The sequence below is a fragment of the Pituophis catenifer genome, unplaced genomic scaffold (genome assembly GCF_029215685.1).
Source record: "Pituophis catenifer annectens isolate HBS135680 unplaced genomic scaffold, rPitCat1.0.hap2 SCAF_6, whole genome shotgun sequence".
NCBI lineage: Eukaryota > Metazoa > Chordata > Lepidosauria > Squamata > Colubridae > Pituophis > Pituophis catenifer.
Genome location: NW_027256886.1, coordinates 97736023 through 97758459, shown reverse-complemented (window position 1 = coordinate 97758459; position 22437 = coordinate 97736023). Strand labels below are relative to the sequence as shown.

General features: G+C 41.2%; 1 protein-coding gene across 3 annotated transcripts in view; it reads right to left on the bottom strand.

Annotated features, from left to right (window-relative positions):
• Positions 1 to 1894: 1894 nt before the first annotated feature.
• Positions 1895 to 22437, bottom strand: part of TSPAN14 (tetraspanin 14) — a 135558-nt gene continuing 115015 nt past the window's right edge. For all 3 annotated transcript variants that reach the window (XM_070946444.1, XM_070946445.1, XM_070946446.1), the window contains 5 exons: positions 20203 to 20373; positions 17572 to 17697; positions 15565 to 15609; positions 13492 to 13611; positions 1895 to 8714 (listed from right to left, as the gene is read on the bottom strand). In XM_070946444.1, coding sequence (XP_070802545.1) covers positions 8637 to 8714; positions 13492 to 13611; positions 15565 to 15609; positions 17572 to 17697; positions 20203 to 20373 — 540 coding nt within the window. In that variant the 3' untranslated portion in view covers positions 1895 to 8636. The remainder of the gene's footprint in view (positions 8715 to 13491; positions 13612 to 15564; positions 15610 to 17571; positions 17698 to 20202; positions 20374 to 22437) is intronic.

Sequence of the window (22437 nt, the reverse complement as noted above, 5' to 3'; positions counted from 1 at the left end):
TGGCCCGCAGGCCGCGAGTTTGACAGCCCTAATCTAAGACAAGTTGAAGAGGAAATAACCATTAAGAGACGAATTGATACATCAGTAAAAATCTAATCAAACAGCACTTGTGGTTCTGAATTAGCCTTTTTGGACCTTAAGTGGTAGTCTTGAAGAGGAGGGGAGTTTTGGATGGAATGTTCTATTTAAAATGTACCTAAAAAGTTCCATCCTTTGATCTTTTATGTCCAAGGAGCAAATCTATTGCACGAGTTGGGTTGTCAAATACCCTGAAATCAAAACTTGATTATGTGGTACTTGCACAGAATTACAAATGCCAATAATTAGAAACATGTTAATATACCGGGTGAACTGATAGAGAGAGGCAGTAAGACAATTCATCTATTAAAAAAAAAAAAAGAATAAAAAATGTTTTTTAAAAAAAAGAATCTATAACCAAAGATTCAATCCTAAGGCATGTGTGGGGCAGGGAGGAATAAAAGTGGAGGAACATTCACTTCAAGGTGATCAGATTGTGACATCTGTGGCCCTATTGATCACCAGTTGGGTATCTTTGTTGTTTGTATCTTATGATTATCTTATGATTTACAATTTATGATTATGTTATTTGTAAGTACACTGAGAGCTTATGTGTGTACACCGAGTTTGTGTTTGTATGCTTGTATGTACACTGTATGTTTATATATACAGAGCTTCTGCACCAGAGACAAATTCTTTGTGTGTTTGTTTGTCTTTGGCCAATAAAGAATTGTGTTCTGTTCTGTTGCTCTATTCTATTCTATTCTATTCTATTCTATTCTATTCTATTCTATTCTATTCTATTCTATTCTATTCTATTCTATTCTATTCTACCCTACCCTACCCTACCCTACCCTGTTTTCCATCCTAGCCTAGCCTAACCATACAGATTAATCTGGTTGTTGAGCTAAAACTCACCCACAATCTATCAAATGCTCAATATGGTTCAGCTAGCTAAGAATGTTTCCTGCAAACTAAAGCCATGTAGAACAGTTGATTGCCTTCAACAGCATGAGGCTGGAGTTCACTTTTATATCCATGTGAGTTTAAATTCCTTACTTCTTCCTGCTTTTCCCATCTTCAAAAGTCTTCTTTGCTTTATGCTCTCTGGCTTTGAATAAGAGTAGTTGTTGACATAATTGATGTGCTACCCTGAGAACTTCAGGCTGTCAGTTTCTACTTCATGGCAGGGGTTCCCTCCATCCTTCATTGCTCTACCTTCACCCCTTCCAGCTGTGCACAGAGAAGACAATACTCAGCCTTGACAGGAACATACCTGGGTTAGAACGATCCAATCAGTTCAGATGTTAGAGAAATTCTGAGTGTGAATAGATGGAAAAGATCTGAGGGCAACATCTTTCATCCCATTGATCACTGGACTTAAATTAATTGACATGATTGGCTGGTTAGGAGGTGGAGTGTTCCTACCCTTCTTCCTCATTCTCTGTGAATCTCTGCTCAAGCTTGGTACTTACTGGAAGCAGATAATGAAAAGAATTTGGATATTCTAAATCTTTCCTAAGTATCCAATGCAGCTCTGCATTTGTTGGAAAATGCAGAATAGTCAAACTGACTGTCTTATATTCCTATTTTAACAGTGTTTCTGAACTTGCTGGGTTTTTTTCTCTCATAACTGCTTCATGCAGATCTCCACAAGTGACAGCAAGCCATGGCAAACCAACTCCTTAAAGTTGCCAAGAAACCTGCATGGATAGGTGTAGGTGGTCACCAGAATCCACCTGGGAAGGAATACTTTAGCTTGCGAAGGGGTGTGTGTGTGTGTGTGTGTGTGTGTGTGTGTGTGTGTGTGAGAGAGAGAGAGAGAGAGAGAGAGAGAGAGAGAGAGAGAGAGAGAGAGAATTTCATTTTAATTCAATTCAATTCAAACCTTTATTTTCAGAGAACATGTGTACAATGAGATTGGCTGAGCCTCCCTTCGTGCATTCCCCCAACACAATACAATTCAGTGAAAGACAAAAAAAAAATCCCTAGTCCAGTGAATCCTACTAACAAACACCCAATCGTATTGCACCATGTAAACTTATTGCATGTCGTGCCGGTCCCACAAGTCAATCGTGCTATGTTCTTGTAGAGTTATTTTTCATTCAGGAGTCTGACAGCCCATGGATAAAAACTGTTCTTCAGCCTGTTTGTGCAGCTGCCTATGCTTCTATATCTCCTTCCCAATGGAAGGAGAATAAAGAAGGGCTGACCAGGGTGTGAGTCATTCCTGAGGATTTTCCTCACTCTTCTAAGGCAGCAAGCCTAAGTAAATGGAGTCTCTGTTGGTTCTTCCTGGCCACCTGGATCGTGTTGTTTTTCCAGGTGAGATCTTCACTGAGATAGACTCCCAGGAATTTAAAGGAGGAAACTCTCTCCACACAGCCCCCCTCAATATAAAGTGGGGCAGGTTACTCTCTCTTCTTCCGGAAGTCTAACACCATCTCCTTTGTCTTGCTGTTGTTCAGATGTAGGTTGTTTTGTAAGCACCATGTGGTTTTTGAACCTCCCCCTGTATGCTGTTTCTTCTCCACCTGTAATAAGGTCTAATATGGTGGTATCATCTGCGAACTTAATGTTCACAGTGGATGGGTCAGACGATACATAATCATGTGTGTACAGTGAATACAGGTAGGGACTGAGCACACAGCCCTGTGGAGAGCCGGTGCGAAGCTTCAGGGAGGTGGATATGACAGACCCAACCCTCACTGTTTGTGGCCAGTCCCTCAGAAAGTCTTTGATCCAGTCGCAAATGGAAGTGGGAAAATCCAAGTAAATCAGCTTTTCAATAAGGATGCTTGGCAGAATGGTATTGAAGACCGAGCTATAATCTATGAAAAGCACTCTGATATAGTTTCTGGGTTTCTCAAGATGGCTTGCTAATGTGTGCCATTGTGCACACACAAGTGACCATAAAGGTTATCTTCTACCTTCTATCTTATTTGGTTTTGTCCGTGGTAGTTCCTTGATTAGTCTGTTGTTTGCTGCCTGATTGTTTACCTGGTGTTAATCCCATCCAGCACTGAAGATGCTAGTAAGGGCAGCACCCCACTGAAGATTTTCCAGTCTGTGGAACATTTCAGGTGGGACTATTTTGGCTCTGAGGTCAGGGGGTTCGAGTTTTCCATTTTGTGCACCTCCCTAATGGGTGCCCTCTGCACCAGATTTTGAACACGACTAATTTCTATTAAGTAGCATGGTCAGGGAAGACAACAACAAAAACAGCAATAACAATAAAAGGTAGCATTTGGCGGTTAGGCACCACCTCTAGGAAATCAAGAATTTACTGCATGCTGTGAATTTACAACATGCCTTTTCTGTCACTATCAAAACCACAGGAAAGGTCTATCTTCAATGCGACTGTCTTTGAGGAAGAGACTCAGAAAGATATTAAACCAGCCCAGCCCAGGAATATACATGCTCCTTGCTTTCACTCAATATCCCTTTTATTTCCCCAAGATGTCTTTCTGGAAACCGTTCCTGGGGAACCTGCTTGAAATGCCTTCAGCCAAGAGGAAGGAAAAGGAAGCCTCAAGAGGATGACCCTCTGTGCAGTTCTGGAACTAATTGCTACACAGATACGAATAATGTTGAGTATTTCATCAACCGATGGATTTTCCAGCCAGTATCTTAACCTTTAGAAGCTCTGCTATAGTCACTGCTGTTGTTTCTTTGCCAGAATCCTGACACTATCCTCTGGGTGAACAATTTATCATTTTCAAGTCTCAAATATTGTTTTGTCCAATTATTCATATGGCCAACAGCTGAGTTTGGTAGAGCTGCTTGGCTGGTTGCCCCACCAATAGAACATAGCATCAAAAAGCTGGAAGGGACCTCACAGGTCTTCTAGTTGTGTCCTCTGCTCAAGGCAGGAGACCTTATATCATCTCAGTCAGATGGTTGTCCGGTCTATTTTTGAAAACCTGCAGTGATGGAGCACCCACCACTCTAGGAGGCAAGTTGTTTCATTGATTAATTGTTCTCACTGCCAGGAAGGTCCTCCTTATTTCCAGGTTGGATGTCCCTCTGACGAGCTTCCCCCCCTAATTGCTTCTTGATCTGCCCTCAGGTGCTTTGGAGAATGAGTCTTCTCTGTGACAGCCCCCCAAGTACTAGAAGACATTTCTCATGTCCCCCTTAATCCTTCTTTTCGAGGGGATAGACCTACCTACTGTAGTTCTCTCAACCCTACATCATATGATTTAGGCTCCAAATCCTTTATCATCTTTGTAGAAGAGTATGGTGGCTTGTACGATTAAACACTGGGTTGGAGGTCAGCAAGCCTGTGTTTGAGACCCGAGTGCTGCTGTGGGATAGGGTGAGCTCCCATCCTTCACTCAAGCTCCTTCGCGGGACATGAAAAAAGTTCCCAACTGGGCGTTCCCTGGGCAATGGTAATGTCATCGGCTAATCCTTTCAACCTGGAAGCACCATTGACACAAGTGTAACATGATTGTCTTTTTCTTCTCTGCACGCTAAATTCTCAGAATCTTTTTTGCATTGTGGTGACAATGAAACATTAACTGGATTTCCTAAAAACATAGAAGGGTTGGAAGGGACCTTGGAAGTCTTCAAAATGAGATAGCTCGCCCCCACCTTTTTTTTTTTTTTTTTTTTTGGTGTTCTGTAATGGATTATGGTAAATAGACACTGGAAAATGGACAGTTTCAGAAATTTGAGTTGACAAAAGAGCTATGTCAAGGGGCCAATGGCTGAAAACCAATATGTCATTCTCAGCCTAATTGCCCCAGAAATGGAGATGCTCAGAACACACTTGCGATTCAGTACTGAAAGCCATCAACACTCCTAATTCTGGTTTCAACTATGCAGCATGAAATGATGGCTGTCCCCTATTCCCCAAAAATGAATCATTTTTCACCAGTCCACATCAGAAACTGTCCTCTCTGGCCATGGATATTCAGCAAACACAACTCAGAATGATTTGTATCCAGTGAAAAAACAACTGACACATTGCAAGAACAACTTTTTTCCCCCACCTTGGCAACGTTTTTGCTTCATTAGTCCACAAAAATAGGGCTGTAAATTCTCAAGAGGCGGGTGTGTTTTAAAACCAACTTTACACAAAACAGTAGCACCCAGTGTTCCTAGCAGAGAAAAGATCTATTTTAGACATGAGAATTGTATAAACAGTGTATAAATTAAAAATAAATTAAAAATGCCCATTGGGGAATATGGACTTGTTTAACAATCACAGTGTTCACTTAATGACCACAAGGTTGACTTAATGACCATGGTGTTTGCCTAACTCAGGGGTCTGCAACCCTAAACACTCAAAGAGCCATTTTTCTATTTTCTTTTAAACAGATATCTCTCTCTCTGTCTCTCTCTTTTCTCCCTCTCCTCTCTTTCTCCCTCTCTCTCTCTCATCTTTTCTAGCAGAGAAAAGATCTATTTTAGACAAGAGAATTGTATAAACAGTGCATTTTTATGGAACTGAATAGCTTTAAAAATATATAAAATTATACAAATTGAAGCTTCATACGGTGTCAGAAAGTTGCATTCCTGAAAAACCAACCACAATGAAAAGTTGTAAAATTCAAGCCACATTATGCACTTTGGCACCCTAATAATTTTCAAAGGACACTCAAACATGCATTTTTGTAGTGGTATGCAAATACTCAACATGGAGACTTACACATAAATAGAACATAGAATAACAGAGTTGGAAGGGACCTTGGAGTCTTCTAGTCCAACCCCCCTGCAGGAGACCCTTTTCAGATACCATTTCAAATAAATGGTTGTCCATTCTTTTTTTGAAAGCCACAACTTTCAAAACCCACAACTTCCGAAGGCAAGCCTTTCCACTGGTTAATTGCTGTCACTATTAAGAAATTTATCCTTAGTTCTAGGTTGCTTCTCTCCTTGATTAGTTTCCATCCATTGTTTCTTCTCTTGCCTTCAGGTGCTTTGGTAAATAAGTTGGCCTCCTCTTCCTTGTGGCAGTTCTTCAAGTATTGAAACACTGCTATCATGTCATCCCTCGTCCTTCTTTTTACTAGACTACATACCCAGTTCCTCCAATCATTCTTTGTATGTTTCATGCATTCTCTTCTCACTGTTGCCTTGAATTACTACTTGAATTACTACTAAGGTTGTAATGATAAACAGGATCACACTTTGCTGAATTGGAGAAATCAGGATGTTGGATACAAAATATGTTATCACAAATTCATTCAGAATCATTGATGCTTGTTAAAATTTAGGGCTGAATGTACAAACAGTTCTGATGTTGATGTGAAAGGGATGTTTGTACTTTTCATTAGACTACACATATCCAATTCCTGTAACTGTTCTTCATATTTTAGCTTCCAGACCCCTAATTATCCTTGTTGCTCTTCTCTGCACTCTTTCCAAAGTCTCAACAACTTTTTTATATTGTGGTGACCACAACAGGATACAGTACTCGAGGTGTGATCTTACTAAGGCTTTGTAAAACCTTATAGTTGATTTGACCACTAGATACTGCAGTATTAAATAGTATATGGTGGTCAAATCAAATTGGAAAGGCAATGTAAATTGTTGAATTGAATGCCTCCAAATCAAGACCAGATCTACACTTAAAAGACTACATCTAATAATAAACGTAACTCAGTTTTCTAAACTGAATTAGAAACCTGAACCAATCTGAAGACATCAGTCCAATTGTAGCTAATCAGCTTTAATGCTTAGATATTTTCTTAAAGTAGTCAAAGTGTTTCATGTCCAGTGTAATCCTCTAAATGCCCATATGGAAATACATCTAGTTAATAAGACTCTCTCCCAAGTAAGTGTGTATTGGCTAAATGACGTACTGTGAAATTATTCTAATAATCCCTGAAATACATAATTGACTACATTGTCCCAAAGCTGTATTTTAGAGGAATATAAACTGAAATTACTGAAGAACCCTCTAAGGTGTAAAAGCTCCAGTCATCAATGCCCATGACAATCACAGATTAGTTTCCTGGAAAAAATAGTGCACGTTCCATAAGACTCAACTGTATTCTTCACATTTTCAGAAAACAAAATTTTTGTCTGATATGTGCCAGATCATTGTCTTCTAAATTGGATCTGCCCTTCATCTTGAACCTGCAAGTCCTCAAATTTCCAACCTGCAGGCTTTGACCATTATTAGAAGATGCCCTGTTGTTGAGCTACAAGCCCCACTGGGCTACCTTCTCCAAAGAACTTGGAAAAGCTAGTTCAGTAAAACCTGAAGGACCACAGAAAATTAAACTCCTGTTTAATTTACAATAGACTGGGCAGGATGACACTCAGCTTTCATATCTGAAGGCCTTCCAGTTTTTATAGGCAGTTCAGCTTTCAGAGAAGCAGTAAATATGAGATTAAATAAGCTGTTGAAGACATCATGCATGGTTTATGTGTTCCAAGCACCAAAGACGTGTTGTAGACCCTTTTTTCAGGTTGAGCTAATGTCCAATAAGTCTAAGTACTCCAACTATCCACAGAAGAAAAGTGGACTATACATAAGGCATTCTGTGTTGTTTTCCCCTGTCAACACATTTGAATGTTAAAATGCATCCAATTTTTCTTTAATATTTAGGAAAACCAGTTTTAAATGCTATCATAGAGAGGGAGGGAAATAGAACGTATTTCAGTTCTATGTGTGACTTTTTTTTTAGAACTATACTTCATTAAATTTAGCAATGACAGTCAGTGAATGTGATTTTGTATCATGTGTAATCACTTCCTGCAATGTTAGCTATGCTGCAGAACAATACATTCTCTTTTCCAAACCTCTATAAATAACAAGACCAATTTTACAAAAGTCTAAAATAAAGAAATGACGAGAATCCAGTCTCGACACCAGAGAATGAAAAGAATAGCATTTGTTTGTTTGTTTTTATAAATCCACTTAGGTAAAGATTTTCAATCTGATGAGAGTTCCTTCTAAAGCAAAGCCAGTGTCCTCTCCAGATCTCATACCATCTCAAATGGATTAATTGGAACTGTTCCACAAGAAGAAAACACCCATCTTCTCTATGCATGAGGTCCAACCAAAGGGTTAAGGAAGATCAGGAATTGTTCATCCCACCCATCCATACAACTCTACATACATGGCTTCCATGTAAAAACTCACAAACAATATACTTCCATTTGTCAACATGCACAATATTCCCTGAACGTGTTTTCAGTATCAGCATAATCTTACAGGCCTTTCTCTCCCATCTCCACACCCTTAAGATATAATTATTTGGCATCGTGCGACTTCTTTTTTTTTTCTAGGCACTGATCAACATTTGGAATGTAACATTCTAATTTCAAAATATTGTAAAGAAAAAGGAGGAAAAAAGAAAATAGAGACAGTGGTCCTGATACGGACATCACTAAGAGGAGGTTGGGGTTGCACGCCCTGGTCTTCACCCATCAGCATGCAGAGGAAGGCTGGAGGTGAATGTGTCTCCTTCAAACAAAACAATGTTGAAAAACAATTCACAAAAATTAGAGCAGGAGGCCATCCAGCATTTTAACCAAAGACATATAGTGGCTTTAAGTTCTAGATGAATTCAATGTTTTCTAAGCCTCCGGCTTCCTTTTGTTTCCCTTTACAATCGTGGTACAAAGAATGATGATCAATTGGTCTTTGTGGATAGTTTTTATCTTGGTAAATAAAAGCCGGACTTCACTGCATCAATATCAGAAATCAGCGTCTTAGCCAGGAAAATCCCAAATATCTAATGAAAAATGGGGGGGTGGGAGGGGGAGAGAGAGAAGTCCAATTTAGAGTAGATAAGTGATTTCACACATTTCCCCAAATAACGACAGAAACCAATATTATCTTGTTGGCTCTTTCATGTCCACAAGGCACGAATGATCAGCCTAAAATTATTGTACCTTGGAGATGTTAGTCAAAGACCTAGTTCTCTGGAGAAGGCTCTGATGCTTGGAAAGGTGGGAAGAGGAACAGGAAAAAGTAGGAAGAGGAAAAGGAGGAGGAGGAGGGGAGGGGGAGGGGGAGGGAGAAGGAGGAGGAGAAGAAGAAGAAGAAGAAGAAGAAGAAGAAGAAGAAGAAGAAGAAGAAGAAGAAGAAGAAGAAGAAGAAGAAGAAGAAGAAGAAGAAGAAGAAGAAGAAGAAGAAGAAGAAGAAGAAGTAGTAGTAGTAGTAGTAGTAGTAGTAGTAGTAGTAGTAGTAGTAGTCTCATCTGGACTATTGTAACGCTCTCTATATTGGGCTCCCCTTGGGGTGCACCCGGAGGCTCCAACTGGTGCAGAATGCGGCTGCGCGGGGGATTATGGGAGCTCCTCTCCTGCGCGAGCTGCATTGGCTTCCGGTGGACTTCCGGGTGCGCTTCAAGGTGTTGGTGATCACCTTTAAAGCGCTCCATGGCTTAGGGCCAGGGTACTTACGGGACCATCTTCTGCCACCAATTGCCTCCCACCGGCCAGTTCGTTCCCACAGAGAGGGCCTCCTCAGGGTGCCGTCGGCCAGACAATGTCGGCTGGCGACCCCCAGGGGGAGAGCCTTCTCTGTGGTGGCACCTACCCTCTGGAACAATCTACCCCCAGAGATACGAGTGATCCCAGACCTTTGGACTTTTCATCGGGCCTTAAAACCTACCTCTTTCAGTTAGCCAGGCTGTCCTGATTTTATGATGGGGTTTTTAAAATTTGAAATTGGTTTTAAATTGAAATGTTTTAATTATGGGCCAAATTATTTAATTATTTTAAATCTATTTTAACTTTTGTATATAAAGTGTTTTACTTGGCTGTTCACCGCCCTGAGTCCGAAAGGAGAAGGGCGGTATAGAAATTTGAAAAATAAATACATAAATAAATAAATAAATAAATAAAGAGGAGGAGGAGGAGGAGGAGGAGGAGGAGGAGGAGGAGGAGGAGGAGGAGGAGGAGGAGGAGGAGGAGAAGCAGCAGCAACAGCAGCAGCAGCAGCAGCAATAGGGTGGACGGACTCTGTTTCAGTGGTGATTGGTGCACCATAGAAGATTTGAAGGATCAAGCTAGGGGCAGATTGTCATGTAGAACAGGGGTCTAGGACCAGCACTGGTCCATGGTATGCCAGAAACAAGCGCAGTCCCATCCTCTCTCCACAGAACTGGTCCCTGGTGCCCAAAGGTTTGGTGATGTAAAAAATCTGTCTATGTGGTTGCTAAGTCAACACAGACATGATGGCACTTAATCAATATTTCATGTGGTTTCAGGCAGTGGTGGTATTCAAATTTTTTTTACTGCCAGTTCTGTGGGTGTGGCTTGTTTGGTGGGCGTGGCTTGGTGGTCATATGACTGGGTGGGTGTAGCTTGGTGGTCATGTGACTGGTGGGTATGGCTTGGTGGTCACGATCCTTGTTCCCCCTACGAGGATTCCTGCATTCCGGACCTTTTGCAATCCCCCAAAGGGTCAAAGGAAACCAGATTCCATACAGCTCTGAACCCTTAAGGCAAACCAAATACAAGTGGTCCTCGCTTAATGGCCAGTTGCTTAGCAAGTGTTCAAATTTACGACTGATCTCCCCACAACTACTTGATCTGTTTTTAGAGTTTTGACAGCCATGCACATACACACACACACGACCAGTTACAACATCCCACACAGTCATGTGACTGAGGTTTTCTATGTTTTTGCCAGTTTCCAACAATTCCTCCTGGTTTCCATTTAAAAATGCCCATTGGGGAAAATGGACTTGTTTAACAACAGTGTTCGCTTAATGACCACAAGGTTCACTTAACGACTATGGTGTTTGCCTAACTCAGGGGTCTGCAACCCTAAACACTCAAAGAGCTATTTTTCTATTTTCTTTTAAACAGGTATCTCTCTCTCTATCTCTCTCTTTTCTCCCTCTCTCCCTCTCCTCTTTCTCCCTCTCTGTCATCTCCTCTCTTTCTCTCTCATCTCTTTCTTTCTCCCTATCTCTCTCATCTCTCCCTCTCTATCTTTCTCTCTCCTCCTCTCCTCTCATCTCTCTCTCATCTTTCTCTGTATCTTGTCTCTCTCTTTCCCCCTTTCTCTGTGTCTGTTCTCTCTTTCCCTTCCCCTCCTCTTCTCTTTCCCTCTCCCCTCTCTGTATCTGTCTCTCTTTCCCTTTCCCCGTCTCTTCTCCCTTTCCCTCCCCCTTCTCTCTCTGTGTCTGTCTCTCTTTCCCTTCCCCCCTCTCTTCTCTCTCTTTTTCCCTCCCTCCCTCTCTCTCTCCCTCTGTCCATGGGTGGGGGGGGGCGGAGGAAGGAACCTCTGAACTGGTGCTGGGTGGTGGGAATCTGACGTCCAGAGGCTGACGAGCCATGTACTGAAGACCAGATTGGGGCAATCCTGCAGTATCCCCAAAAATAACAGATGTTTTGTCACTTGTGAGCACTTCTGGTGAGGAGAAAGAGAAACGTGGTGGGAGGAGGCTTGGCGGGTGTCAGAAGGGCAGCGAGTGCTTCACGGCTCCAAAGGGGTTCAAGCCTCCCCGCTCACTTCTTCACCTGTGCCACCTTCACTGGCAGCTGCTTCCTGCATCGGGAGGTCTGTGCTCTTCTCACTGCTGCTTGGCCTCCTCAATGCACGGAGGCAGGAGGCAGCAGATTTTTCGCTGCCTTCAAGCTGCAGGCAGCGAGCAGCACAGCAAATAAGCCAGCAATCTGCCGGCTGCATCTACTCTGCAGTTTACTCATGAGCACCATGCTCACTAGTAAATGTGCTCACAAGTAAACTGCAGATTAGAGGCATCCGGCAGATCACTGACTTATTCGCTTTGCTGCTCGCCGCCTGCAGCTCGAAGGCGGCGAAAAAAACCGCCGCGTCCTGTCTCTGCGCATCGAGGCCGAGCAGCAGCGAGAAGAGCACAGACCTCCTGACGCAGGAAGCAGCTGCCAGCAATGTCCTCAGGTGAAGATGTTGTGAGCGGTGAGGCTCGACCCCCCTTATGAGCCTCAGTTTATTCGTGAGCACCATTGGCCTTTCTTCATGCCTCTCCTGGCCAATGTTGCTCACAAGTAAACTGCAGCTAGGATCTCCCGCGTGCTTCCCTTGCAGGCCAGGCTGGGAAACACACGGGAAGAGCTCCAATGCCGCGATCTCCCACATACTCCCCTCCCTCCCCATGCCACCCACCGCTGGTATCACCCCTCCGCCAGCTCTCCCTCCCCCACCCACCCACTGGCCCATGCCCTTCAGCCTTACCTTTGCCAGCAACGGTGAGGGGTTAGATTCTGCAAGTAGTGGCTGGGCGGGGTGGGGCAGGATGGGGCAAGGTGGGCAGGCAGGCAGGGCGAGCATCAAGTGGGCGGGCAGGGTGAGCGAGCAGGGACCGGGCAAGCGGTTTGGGGGCATGACCAAACAGAGGTCAGTACCAGTTCGGCGAACTACGCCAAATTTCCACTAACGGTTCGCCTGAACCAGTGCAAATCGGCTGAATACCACCTCTGGTTTCAGGGAACATAAAGTGTTTTGAATTCAAAATGTTCCACTTTCAAATTGAAGAAACTTCTTGGATGATAAGCAAAACATTATCAAAGGAAAAAGAAACCAAGAAAGTCCAGTTGCCTTTTTGGAATAAAACACCTTTGGGACCAGGTTCTAAAGAAAGACATTCTGGCTGAACCTCTGTCCTGGTATTTCTGAAAGTGGCGATGATATTTCTCCAACTTTAAATGATATAGTGAGGTGTTTCCATACTCCTCTGCTGTCTTCTTCTCAAGCTTTTAGAGATGAAAGGAGGGACTGTGATAGGTTTGAAGAAGAATTGAAGAATTGAGAGATGCCTTCTGGACAGGCCTTGTTACAGATGTGTGCAAAACAAGCAGAATTCAGAATAACCTGTTTTCAAACCTCAAGCAGGATGTTCTAACCCCACCAGAAATATTCTGATCTCAAAACACTTCTAGTAAGATCAGAAAAACCTTGAAACCTTCTCTTCGGTTATTGAAATAATTGAAATCTGTCGATTTTCTCAGAGTCATAGCCTTAGAAAAGGTTTTAGCCTTTGCAGTCTAATATATAGAAGTTTTCCAAAGCAGCATGCAGCTCAGTTCTCTCAACCTGGCTTTTACTATGGCCAATAATTCATCGGTAGCAAAAGAAGTATAAAAAAAAGGAAGAGCTGTATACTTCCTCATTCTACATTGCACTGCACTTTAGATAAAATACAGCATCTTTGAATGACATCGTTACATCTCTAACTTGGTGTCCCTCTGTAAGAAATATACAAATTGTAGTGGCGCTCTACAATTTGGTATCAATTTGGTATCTACTGGTATCAGGCTTCAAACTCTGTTCAGGACAAAACTTCACAGCAGGTTCACTTTCCAAGGCCTCTTTTATTCTCAAAATAATGTTAGAAAATGATCCCCCCAAAGCCCATTTGGCCTACAAAACAGGACATGTTGTGAAGTTTTCAGCTCAAACTCGTTTGTAATGAAATGTGTTGCAGACCATCTCTTACAGATGATGGGAATGGGGGTCAATCCTTGACAAGTTGGGAAATGCATAAATTAAATATGTAGCCTGCAGTCACTCACCTGCAATAATGAAATCGCAACAAAGACGCCTGCAACAATATAAATATTTCTGGGCAGCCAGGTTAGCAGAGCAGTGATGCAGCCCCTCATGAAGATTCGTTCATTCCAATTCGATGAAGGCTAAAAGAAGAAATGGAGATGGGTGAGATGGAGGACCCAAAGGAAGATTAGTACTTGGATCGAGACCTACCAAAAAAATTCCAGAACAAGAGAAGTTTTTATTTTATTTATTTAGATTGTTTTTGTTGGTTGGTTGGTTGGTTGGTAGGTTGGTTGGTCGGTCAGTCAGTTGGTTGGTTAGTCGACTGGTTGGTTGGTAGGTTGGTTGGTAGGTTGGTTGGTTGGTTGGTTGGTATGTAGGTAGGTAGATTGGTTAGTTAGTAGGTTGGTTGGTTGGTTGGTTGGTTGGTAGGTTGGTTGGTTGGTTGAAAAATCCCTGAAGACAATGGCAAACCATTTCTGTGATGTTGCCAAAAATACAGGTAGTCCTTGACTTATGACCATAATTGGAACCATTGTTAAGCAAGGCACTTGTTAAGTGAGATTTCACAACCATTTTTGCTATGGCTGTTAAGGAAATCACTGCACTTAGGGAAATCTGGCTTCCCTCATTCACTTTGTTTGTCAGAAGACAGTTGGGAAGTTTGCAAATGCCAATCATGTGACCCCGGGATGCTACAACCATAATATATTCATGCCAGTTGCCATCGCCTGGATTTTGATCATGTGACCATGGGGATGCTGATACAATTTTAAGTCTGAGGACCAATTGTAAGTCACCTTTTTCAGCCATGTTGCAACTTTAAATGATCACTAAATGAATGACTGTAAGGAGAATTAGATGTGAAACAAACAACCAATGAGGTGACATTCATTTTTTTTTCCAATAAAAAGAAGACTCAAAGAACAAGAACAGGAAACAATCTGCTTTGCTTAATAAAATGCTTACAATGATTTTCCTAGAAAAGCTAGTTTCAGCCAAGCAAACCTCATATTTGGGCCCTTTGGTCAGCAAATGTCATCAATGCGATGGATATGTGCGTTACTCAGCAAAATTCCTCCAAATTGCTACCAACAATTATCAGACAGACAGAAATGAACTGAATTGAATTGAGCGGATGTGGACACGAAGAACCATTCATGCAGATGTTTTGTGGGCAACCCTGGAGGGCATCTCTTTCTTCCACCAACATCATCACCCTAAATATATTTTGACTCAACCAAACCATCCTGCAGAATCTGAACATCAGGAGGAAAATCGGTGGTTGCCAGACAGAAAACAAGGCTGAGAACAATTGGATTTTGGTGTGGGATTGAACTAGGCACCATGCCAGTTTACGGTGATAAATAAAGAGGACCTGGAGGAAAAGCTACCCATTCATCCATAAGGGACAAGACAAAAAAATATATTGTGTACTTCTCAAAATTAAACACCGGAGGGAGCAATCTGAAAGTCAACTTGATCCTTACAGGGCAGCCAAAGCTCTAAACAAAATGGCAATTTATCCATTCTGAGAAACACAAGGTTCAAGGAACAAATCTTCAGTTCACCAGCTGCACAAAGGAACCACACCAGCCTGGAGGTAAGAAGTCTTCCATGCTTTAGAGCCGCGGTGGCACAGTGTTTAGAATGCAGTACTGCAGGCTACTTCTGCTGACTGCCAGCTGCCTGTAATTCTGCAGTTCAAATCTCACTGGGCTCAAGCTTTCCATCCTTCCGAAGTAGGTAAAACGAGGACCCAGGTTGTTGGGGGCATGTTTCATTGGCTAATCATTTGCTTTATTCTTTTTTTCCACCCAAAATCCCCTATCTTCTACAGCAGGGGTTCCTAATCCGTGAACCAGCACCAATCCATGGCAGGCCAGTCTGCACAAACAAGCAAAGCCTCATCTGTGGGACGTAGGCAGAACACAAAACCATGCCCCCTCCGGTCCACGGAAAAACCCTCACTCCACGGAACTGGTCCCTGGTGCCCAAAGGTTTGTGGGCTTCTGTTCTACAGAACACTAGGATGATGAAAGGATGTGAGGAATGAGGAAAGGGAAGGAAAGGGAGAATTAGGAAATACTCACCATATTTCTGACATCATAGCCACACTGGGTATTCACCACATTTTGCTGAAGAGAGAGAAGAAAAGGAGTTGACATAACTTCTCACAACACTTCAGGGAAGAGATTTATTTCACCTTTCCACCAAGGATTCTCAATGACACCGTTTTTGCTTCAATTTTCCAACATAGCAATCATAGCAGACCAAAACTGTCTCACAATATTCCAGAACAAAAGTACACCTGAACATGAAGCTCTGTAATCCTTCACTATTAATCTAAATTCTGTAAATGGCTCAATCTGGTTAAAAGGTTAAGCGTCAAGCAGGCTTCTCTGGCACTGCACATGAGGGAACATCCACATCGGTCATTCGTAGATGGCTGCACAGTTGTTGCATTCATACATCTGCAAATGTTAACATTTTGACTAGGGAGCACTTGAACAGCAAAGCACAGAACAGGACGATGGATCAACCAATCAACATGCGGGATGTGCATCTCTACACAACGCCCAGTTGGGCCTTGAGAGGTGTTTGCATTGACCCATCTGTGGCCATCTGGAACCTATGCTAACCCTAACTCTTTGCAGCATAGATATGTGGCAAGAGCTACGGGCAGTTGTGGGCAATCCTATAAATCAGCCTTTATGCATGTGACATGATCAATTCTTATGCCAGAGACCAAAGCTGAAACATGTGAAGCATTCCTGGAAAATGATGTAGCATCAATTTATTTTCAATTTATTACTTTGTCATTTGTGGATTTTTTGATTTAAAAAATACGGTTAAGGAACCAGTAAGAGAATGTATGATAAAGGGAGCTAAAAAAAATTTGGTTGTAATATGGATATGGATATGTAATATGTAATGCATGGAATAAGGGTAAAGACTGCAGCCAAAAGAATTGAAATTTATGTTATGTTATCACCTTGAAGAGATTTTTTACAAAATGACGTACCATTGATAGGAGTAATCAGAGACATTGTCTAGAATGTATAAAGGTGCATCAAATTTATGTTGAAATATGACAATGTGGAGGGATATTTTGTCATTATTTGGTGGATGTGTAAAAAAACTGTAAAATTCTGGATTTAGATATGTATTCTGAGTCAGAGGATTTTAAAGATTAATATGCAATTGAGGCCAGAAGTCTTCCTCTTGGGACTGATGGACAATCAGTGGGGAAAAAAATAATAGAACTTTGTTTTTATATATGATAACCACAACAAAGTTACTGTATGCACAAAGATAGATTTGGTATTGTCCACAATAGAGGAATGGTTGGTGAAGATTATGGAATTTGCTGAAATAGCTAAATCGACTTCTTTGATTAGAGAAAAGATGTTGAGACTCTAGAAAAAGTGCAGAGAAGAACAACAAAGATGATTAGGGGATGGGAGGATAAATATATGAAGAATGGTTGCAGGAATTGGTTAGGTCTTGTCTAATGAAAAGAAGGACTAGGGAGGACATGATAACAGTGCTTCAATATCTGAGGGGTTGTCAGAAAGGAGAGGCCAACCTATTTTCCAAAGCACCTGAAAGCAGGACAACCACCAATGGATGGAAACTAATCAAGGAGAGAAGCAACCTAGAACTAAGGAGAAATTTCCTGACAGTGAGAACAATGAATCAGTGGAACGGGTTGCCTCCAGAAGTTGTGGATGCTCCATCACTGGAGGTTTTCAAAAAGAGATTGGACAACCTTTTGTCTGAAATGGGATAGGGTTTCCTGCCTGATCAAGGGTTCAGATTAGAATGTTGAAGGTCTTCGAGTCCAACACCCTGATCAGGCAGGAAACCCTAAACCATTCCAGAAAAACGGTTGTTCAAACTGTTTTTGAAAACTTTCAGTGATGGAGCACCCACAACTTCTGGAGGTAACCTGTTCCACTGATTCATTGTTCTGTCAGGAAATTTCTCCTTAGTTTTAGGTTGCTTCTCTCCTTGATTAGTTTCCATCCGTTGCTTCTTGTCCTGCCTTCAGGTGCTTTGGAGAATAAGTTGGGACAAGGAGACAGGAAGTAGCTCACTGCAGGATCTTGGATACAACAGGAAAAGGGGACTCCGCATCTTTCCCGACTTTTGCTCGCGCTGCTACAGTTGAAATAAATGTTGAGGTTCCAATCATCTGGATCCTGAGCACCACAACATTGGTTCTACAAGAGAGGAAACAAAAGAGAGAAAATGCATTTGAGTATCTGATATACATAACAACAGCTGAGATGGGGCATGAAGAAGGTAAGCAACATCAGACTGTTTAAGAACAGCTCTTCATTCCAGAGCAGAAACCTAGACTACAAAATTAAATAGCATCCTAGGAAAAATAATGAATCGGAATACAGCTGGAAAGATCTTCTAGTCCAGCCCCCTGCTCAAGCAGGAGACCCTGTACCATTTCAAACAGGTGGCTCTCCAATCTTTTCTTGAAAACCTCCAGTGGTGAAGCACTCACAACTTTTGAAGGCAAGGTGTTCCACTGGTTAATTGTCCTCACTGTTAGGAAGTTTCTCCTTAATTCCATGTTGCTTCTCTCTTTGGTTAGTTTCCACCCATTGTTGCTTCCTCTCCTGCCTTCAGGTGCTTTGGAGAAAAGCTTGATTCCCTCTTCTTTGTGTGGCAGGTGCTTAAATACTAGAAGGATGCTATCAAGTTCTCCCCCTAGTCCTTCTTTTCTCTAGACTAGCCATACTCAATTCCTGCAACTGTTCTTCATATGTTTTTATCTCCAGGCCTTTAATCATCTTAGTCGCTCTTCTTTGCACTTTTTCCAAAGTCTCAACATCTTTTTTGTAATGTGACCAAAACTGGATGAAGTACCCCAGCTGTGGTCTTACCAAGGATTTATAAAGTGGTACTAATACTGCATGTGATTTTGATTCTGTGCCTCTGATTATACAACCAAGGACTTGTATTAGCTTTTTTGGCTGCCACCGCATATTGCTGGCTCATGTTTCAGTGATTGTTCACTAGGACTCCAAGGTCATTCTCACAGTTACTATTTCTGAGTAATCTGTACTTGTACCTTTGTTTTTTCTTGCCTATGTGTAAAACCTTGTTTTTCTCCATTGTAAAACACAACCAGTGACTTAGTGACTGTTTCAAGTTATGACCTACCAGGAAAATGGGACTTATGACCTGGATCCAAATTTCAACAGTCACCCTGCCACCATAATAACTTCAGATATTTGGCATATAGCCATATTTTTAGTATTTGTAGTGTCTTCTGGTCACATGACCCCATGTTATAATGGTTTTGTCTTCCTTCCAGTTTTGGGACTTCCAGTTTTCAGCAAAACTGCACTTTTGCAAACAATGGGTTTTGGCTTAACCACCACAGCATTTGCTTAGCACCACTGTGTTTGCTTAATGACCGCCATAAAGATTTTTAAATCACATGACTGATCTGTTTTATGACCATCACAACTTATGACTATAATGGGTAGGCTCCATGATATTCATAACTCAAGGATTATCTGTACCTCGTTATTATTCCCTGGAAAATGACATGGATGGGACCATGAAGACCAGGAACTAAATTTAGCTTCCATGGACAAAAGTCTTCAGAGGTTAAGAGAACTAAAATGTGGCTATTTAATCTTTTTTATTATTATTCCACTGTCTCCTATGGAAGACACAAATCACTCCTAACAGAAATCTGAACAGATCGCTTGCAAAAGCTTTGGAAATTATGCTGAAGGTCACATGAAATTAAATAGGAGTCTCCAAGCTGCCCACCTCTATGTTAGGAAGAAGAAAAAGTTTTGAAAAGACAACCCAGGAGAAAAACTTGCAAACTTACACAGATGTGCTTCCCCCTCTGTGGTCACCTACCCTGCTGTTCTCCTTGATCAAGTGCTTCCTCCCTTAGAAATGAGGTCTTTTTTTCTAAGTAATGTGGATAAAACAGTTTGGAACCTAATTTCTGCATATGGTGACAGCTGCAAGGATTGCCAAATATTCGAAAGAAAAAGGAATACAGACAGTGGAAGGATGGATTTTGAAATTGAATGAGTTAGCAGAGAATGCGAAATTAATTGCATTGATTTGAGGCAAAGGTTTTGGACAGATTTATAAGAGATTGGAAGCAGTTTGTGGAGTTTCTGGGAATTAAATATAATAATGGACTCTTAACAGAAGGCTTTGAAGTTCAATTTATTTTTGAGGTTCAACAATTAACAGCTTTCTTACACTGAACAGGTATTGGATCGGCTTGATTGACAAACAATATATTTGTATATTTGGGATATTCATTAAGAGAAAGAGATGTAAAATAGTGATTTAGCAAGCACTGATGGAAAATGTATAGCAATTTGTAGATCCCTAATGCAAGGGGAGAGGGGGAACCTATTAGATTTGAGACACAGGTATCAGCATTCAACCAGAGTGGAAGTTACATGCCTACTGTAAATTTTATATTTGTAATATACAGTTTTTTTTTTCTTTTTTGTGTCTTGTTTCTTAATTCTTTTTTTAAATTTTGTATTTTTATCTTTGGGAAGAAAGAAAGAAAGAAAGAAAGAAAGAAAGAAAGAAAGAAAGAAAGAAAGAAAGAAAGAAAGAAAGAAAGAAAGAAAGAAAGAAAGAGGACAGCATTCATTACTGGCTCCACAATTTAAAACAAAATGTGATGTAGATCAGCCATGGTTAACCCAACAACTTACCATTTTTTGCAATGAATCAATGAGGTTCTGCAAGTCAATGTCATCTCTGTAGGCCTTAATGTTGTTTTTGAAGAAAGTTTCTATTCGGTCTTTCACCCAGTCCTGGAACAAGAATGCCAGAACAGCCAAGGCCAACTCCAGAATGAAAATGAGCACGATGGTCCCACAGAACTACAGCAAAGAGAGAAGGAATGGAGAGAGAGAAAGAGTCAACCGATTTTAGGAAGGGGAAGAATGCTTCCATCAAAAACAGAAGAAATCCAGTTGAGGGATCCTTGGTGCTCTCTGAATGAACCAATGTTTCGTGACCCAAACTAGGTAACATCATCAGTGCTAGTCATCATCATGTACATCAATCTAGTTTACCTAATTTGGGTCATGAAACATCTGTAAGAAAACAACCAAGCTCAGAGAGTACCAAGGATCCTTCATTTCAACTCTGAACTACAAATATTCTCCTTTACTGGGAGCCAGTTGGTTTTCAACAGTGCTCCAGAGAATTCAAGCTGATCTTTAGGAGATCATCAGCAATTTAATTGGAAGATTATTCCATGGAAATGGCCAACTGCATTGAAAAGATCAACTGCTCCAATTACACAAGGGTGTAGATAATTCCCAACTGCGATATATCTTGGCTGTTCCCCATGATTGTTTAAGAGAATTTTGAGTTTGGCTCTGGATGTTATAGATGCCAAAGGTTCCCCCAAAGACAAAAAGTCTGAAAATCCTTGAAACAAATCAAGACTTTTCCTGCAGAAAAAAGGCATCTCTCTATTTTCATAAGGAAAATAAAAACTCCCCATGACCTCCCCACCCCAGCAAAACCTCCTAGATGGTGGCATCAACTAACACCCCATGCTTTGCTTGTAACAATCTTCAAAATCTATTAAGATATCATGCCATAATTCACAGCCTTTGACAACAAGGAAAGCTAGATAGAGAAAATTGCTTCTTTGAAAAAAATGGGAGCAGGAGAACAGCAGTCTTCAATAACACATATATCAGATTGATTTGAGCCACGAGATAAACTGAATTGGTAACAAAGAGAGAAACTGAGGTCTTTGAAGCTGCTCACCATTCTTTTTTGTTTCTTCTACCTAGCGGTTCATCAGCCAATTAATGTGACTCCCAAAAAAGCAATATTGTTACAGTTAGGATTTGTATTTTGCTTCATTTTATGCTTTATCTCTGCAGAAGTTTCGTTTTCAGCAATTTGCAAGATATAAAATTGCAGTAAATAAATAAATTGATAAATACAACAGAAAAGTATTGCATCATAGGAATGGTCAGTCACCTTACCTATCAAAAAGAAGTCCTCTTCTCTGATATTCCCTACCTCGTGAAATATTCCCCTGGTTCACACGCAACTACACACATTGTGAAAATTATCTTTGTTATCCCAAAGATGAGAAACTGATGGTATATCTATCTCTGACATTTAGGGCAGGAATTCTGGGATACATCTGGAGAGCAACAGGTTGGAGAAGGTTCATTAAGGCTTTTGTCCTCCTGTATCTTGGTTGATATTGTCCCAAAGGTGCTCTTTCAAAAGGCAACTGGACTTTGTTTTTCCTTGAAGACATTTCAAGCTTCTTCAGTTCTTCCTCTTCATAGATGAGAAGTGAAACGTCTTCAGGGAAGAAGCAGAAAGTCCAATTGCCTTTTGAAAAAGCACCTTTGGGACAGCCATGAACTGGATGACTGAGAATCTCCATAGACACTTGGCTGATATTATTAGGAACATCCAAGATATGAATTCAATTGCCCTAACAAGGCAAAAGCAGACACTCATGCTTAGGTTTGATGGAAGTGTTTCTCAGTCATACTGAATTCTAAGAATTTGTTTTTATGGTAAAGAATGTAGGTTGGAACTACTTTCTCATGTAAATATGTGAGTTTGTGCTCATACTTTGGAACCTGGTTTGATTCTGTACTTTATTTTCTCCTACAGAGGCAACCACAACAAAGAGCTTAATCTCTTTTCCAGAGTAACTGGAAACAGGAACAAATCTGCATCAAAACAATGACATTAGCAGCAATCTAGTAACATATGCTTCATTATATATTTGATCACCTGGTTCTTTCCAATTGTGATGGGATTACAACCTCCAGTATTCCCAAAAGCAGGGTAGTCTGCTGAGTAGTCTGGAAACTACTTTGAGAAAGTCATGTTCAATGTAAGGTAATGAAAATGCAAATTTTCTAAGGCATTGTTCAGAACTTTCCAATTAAGTG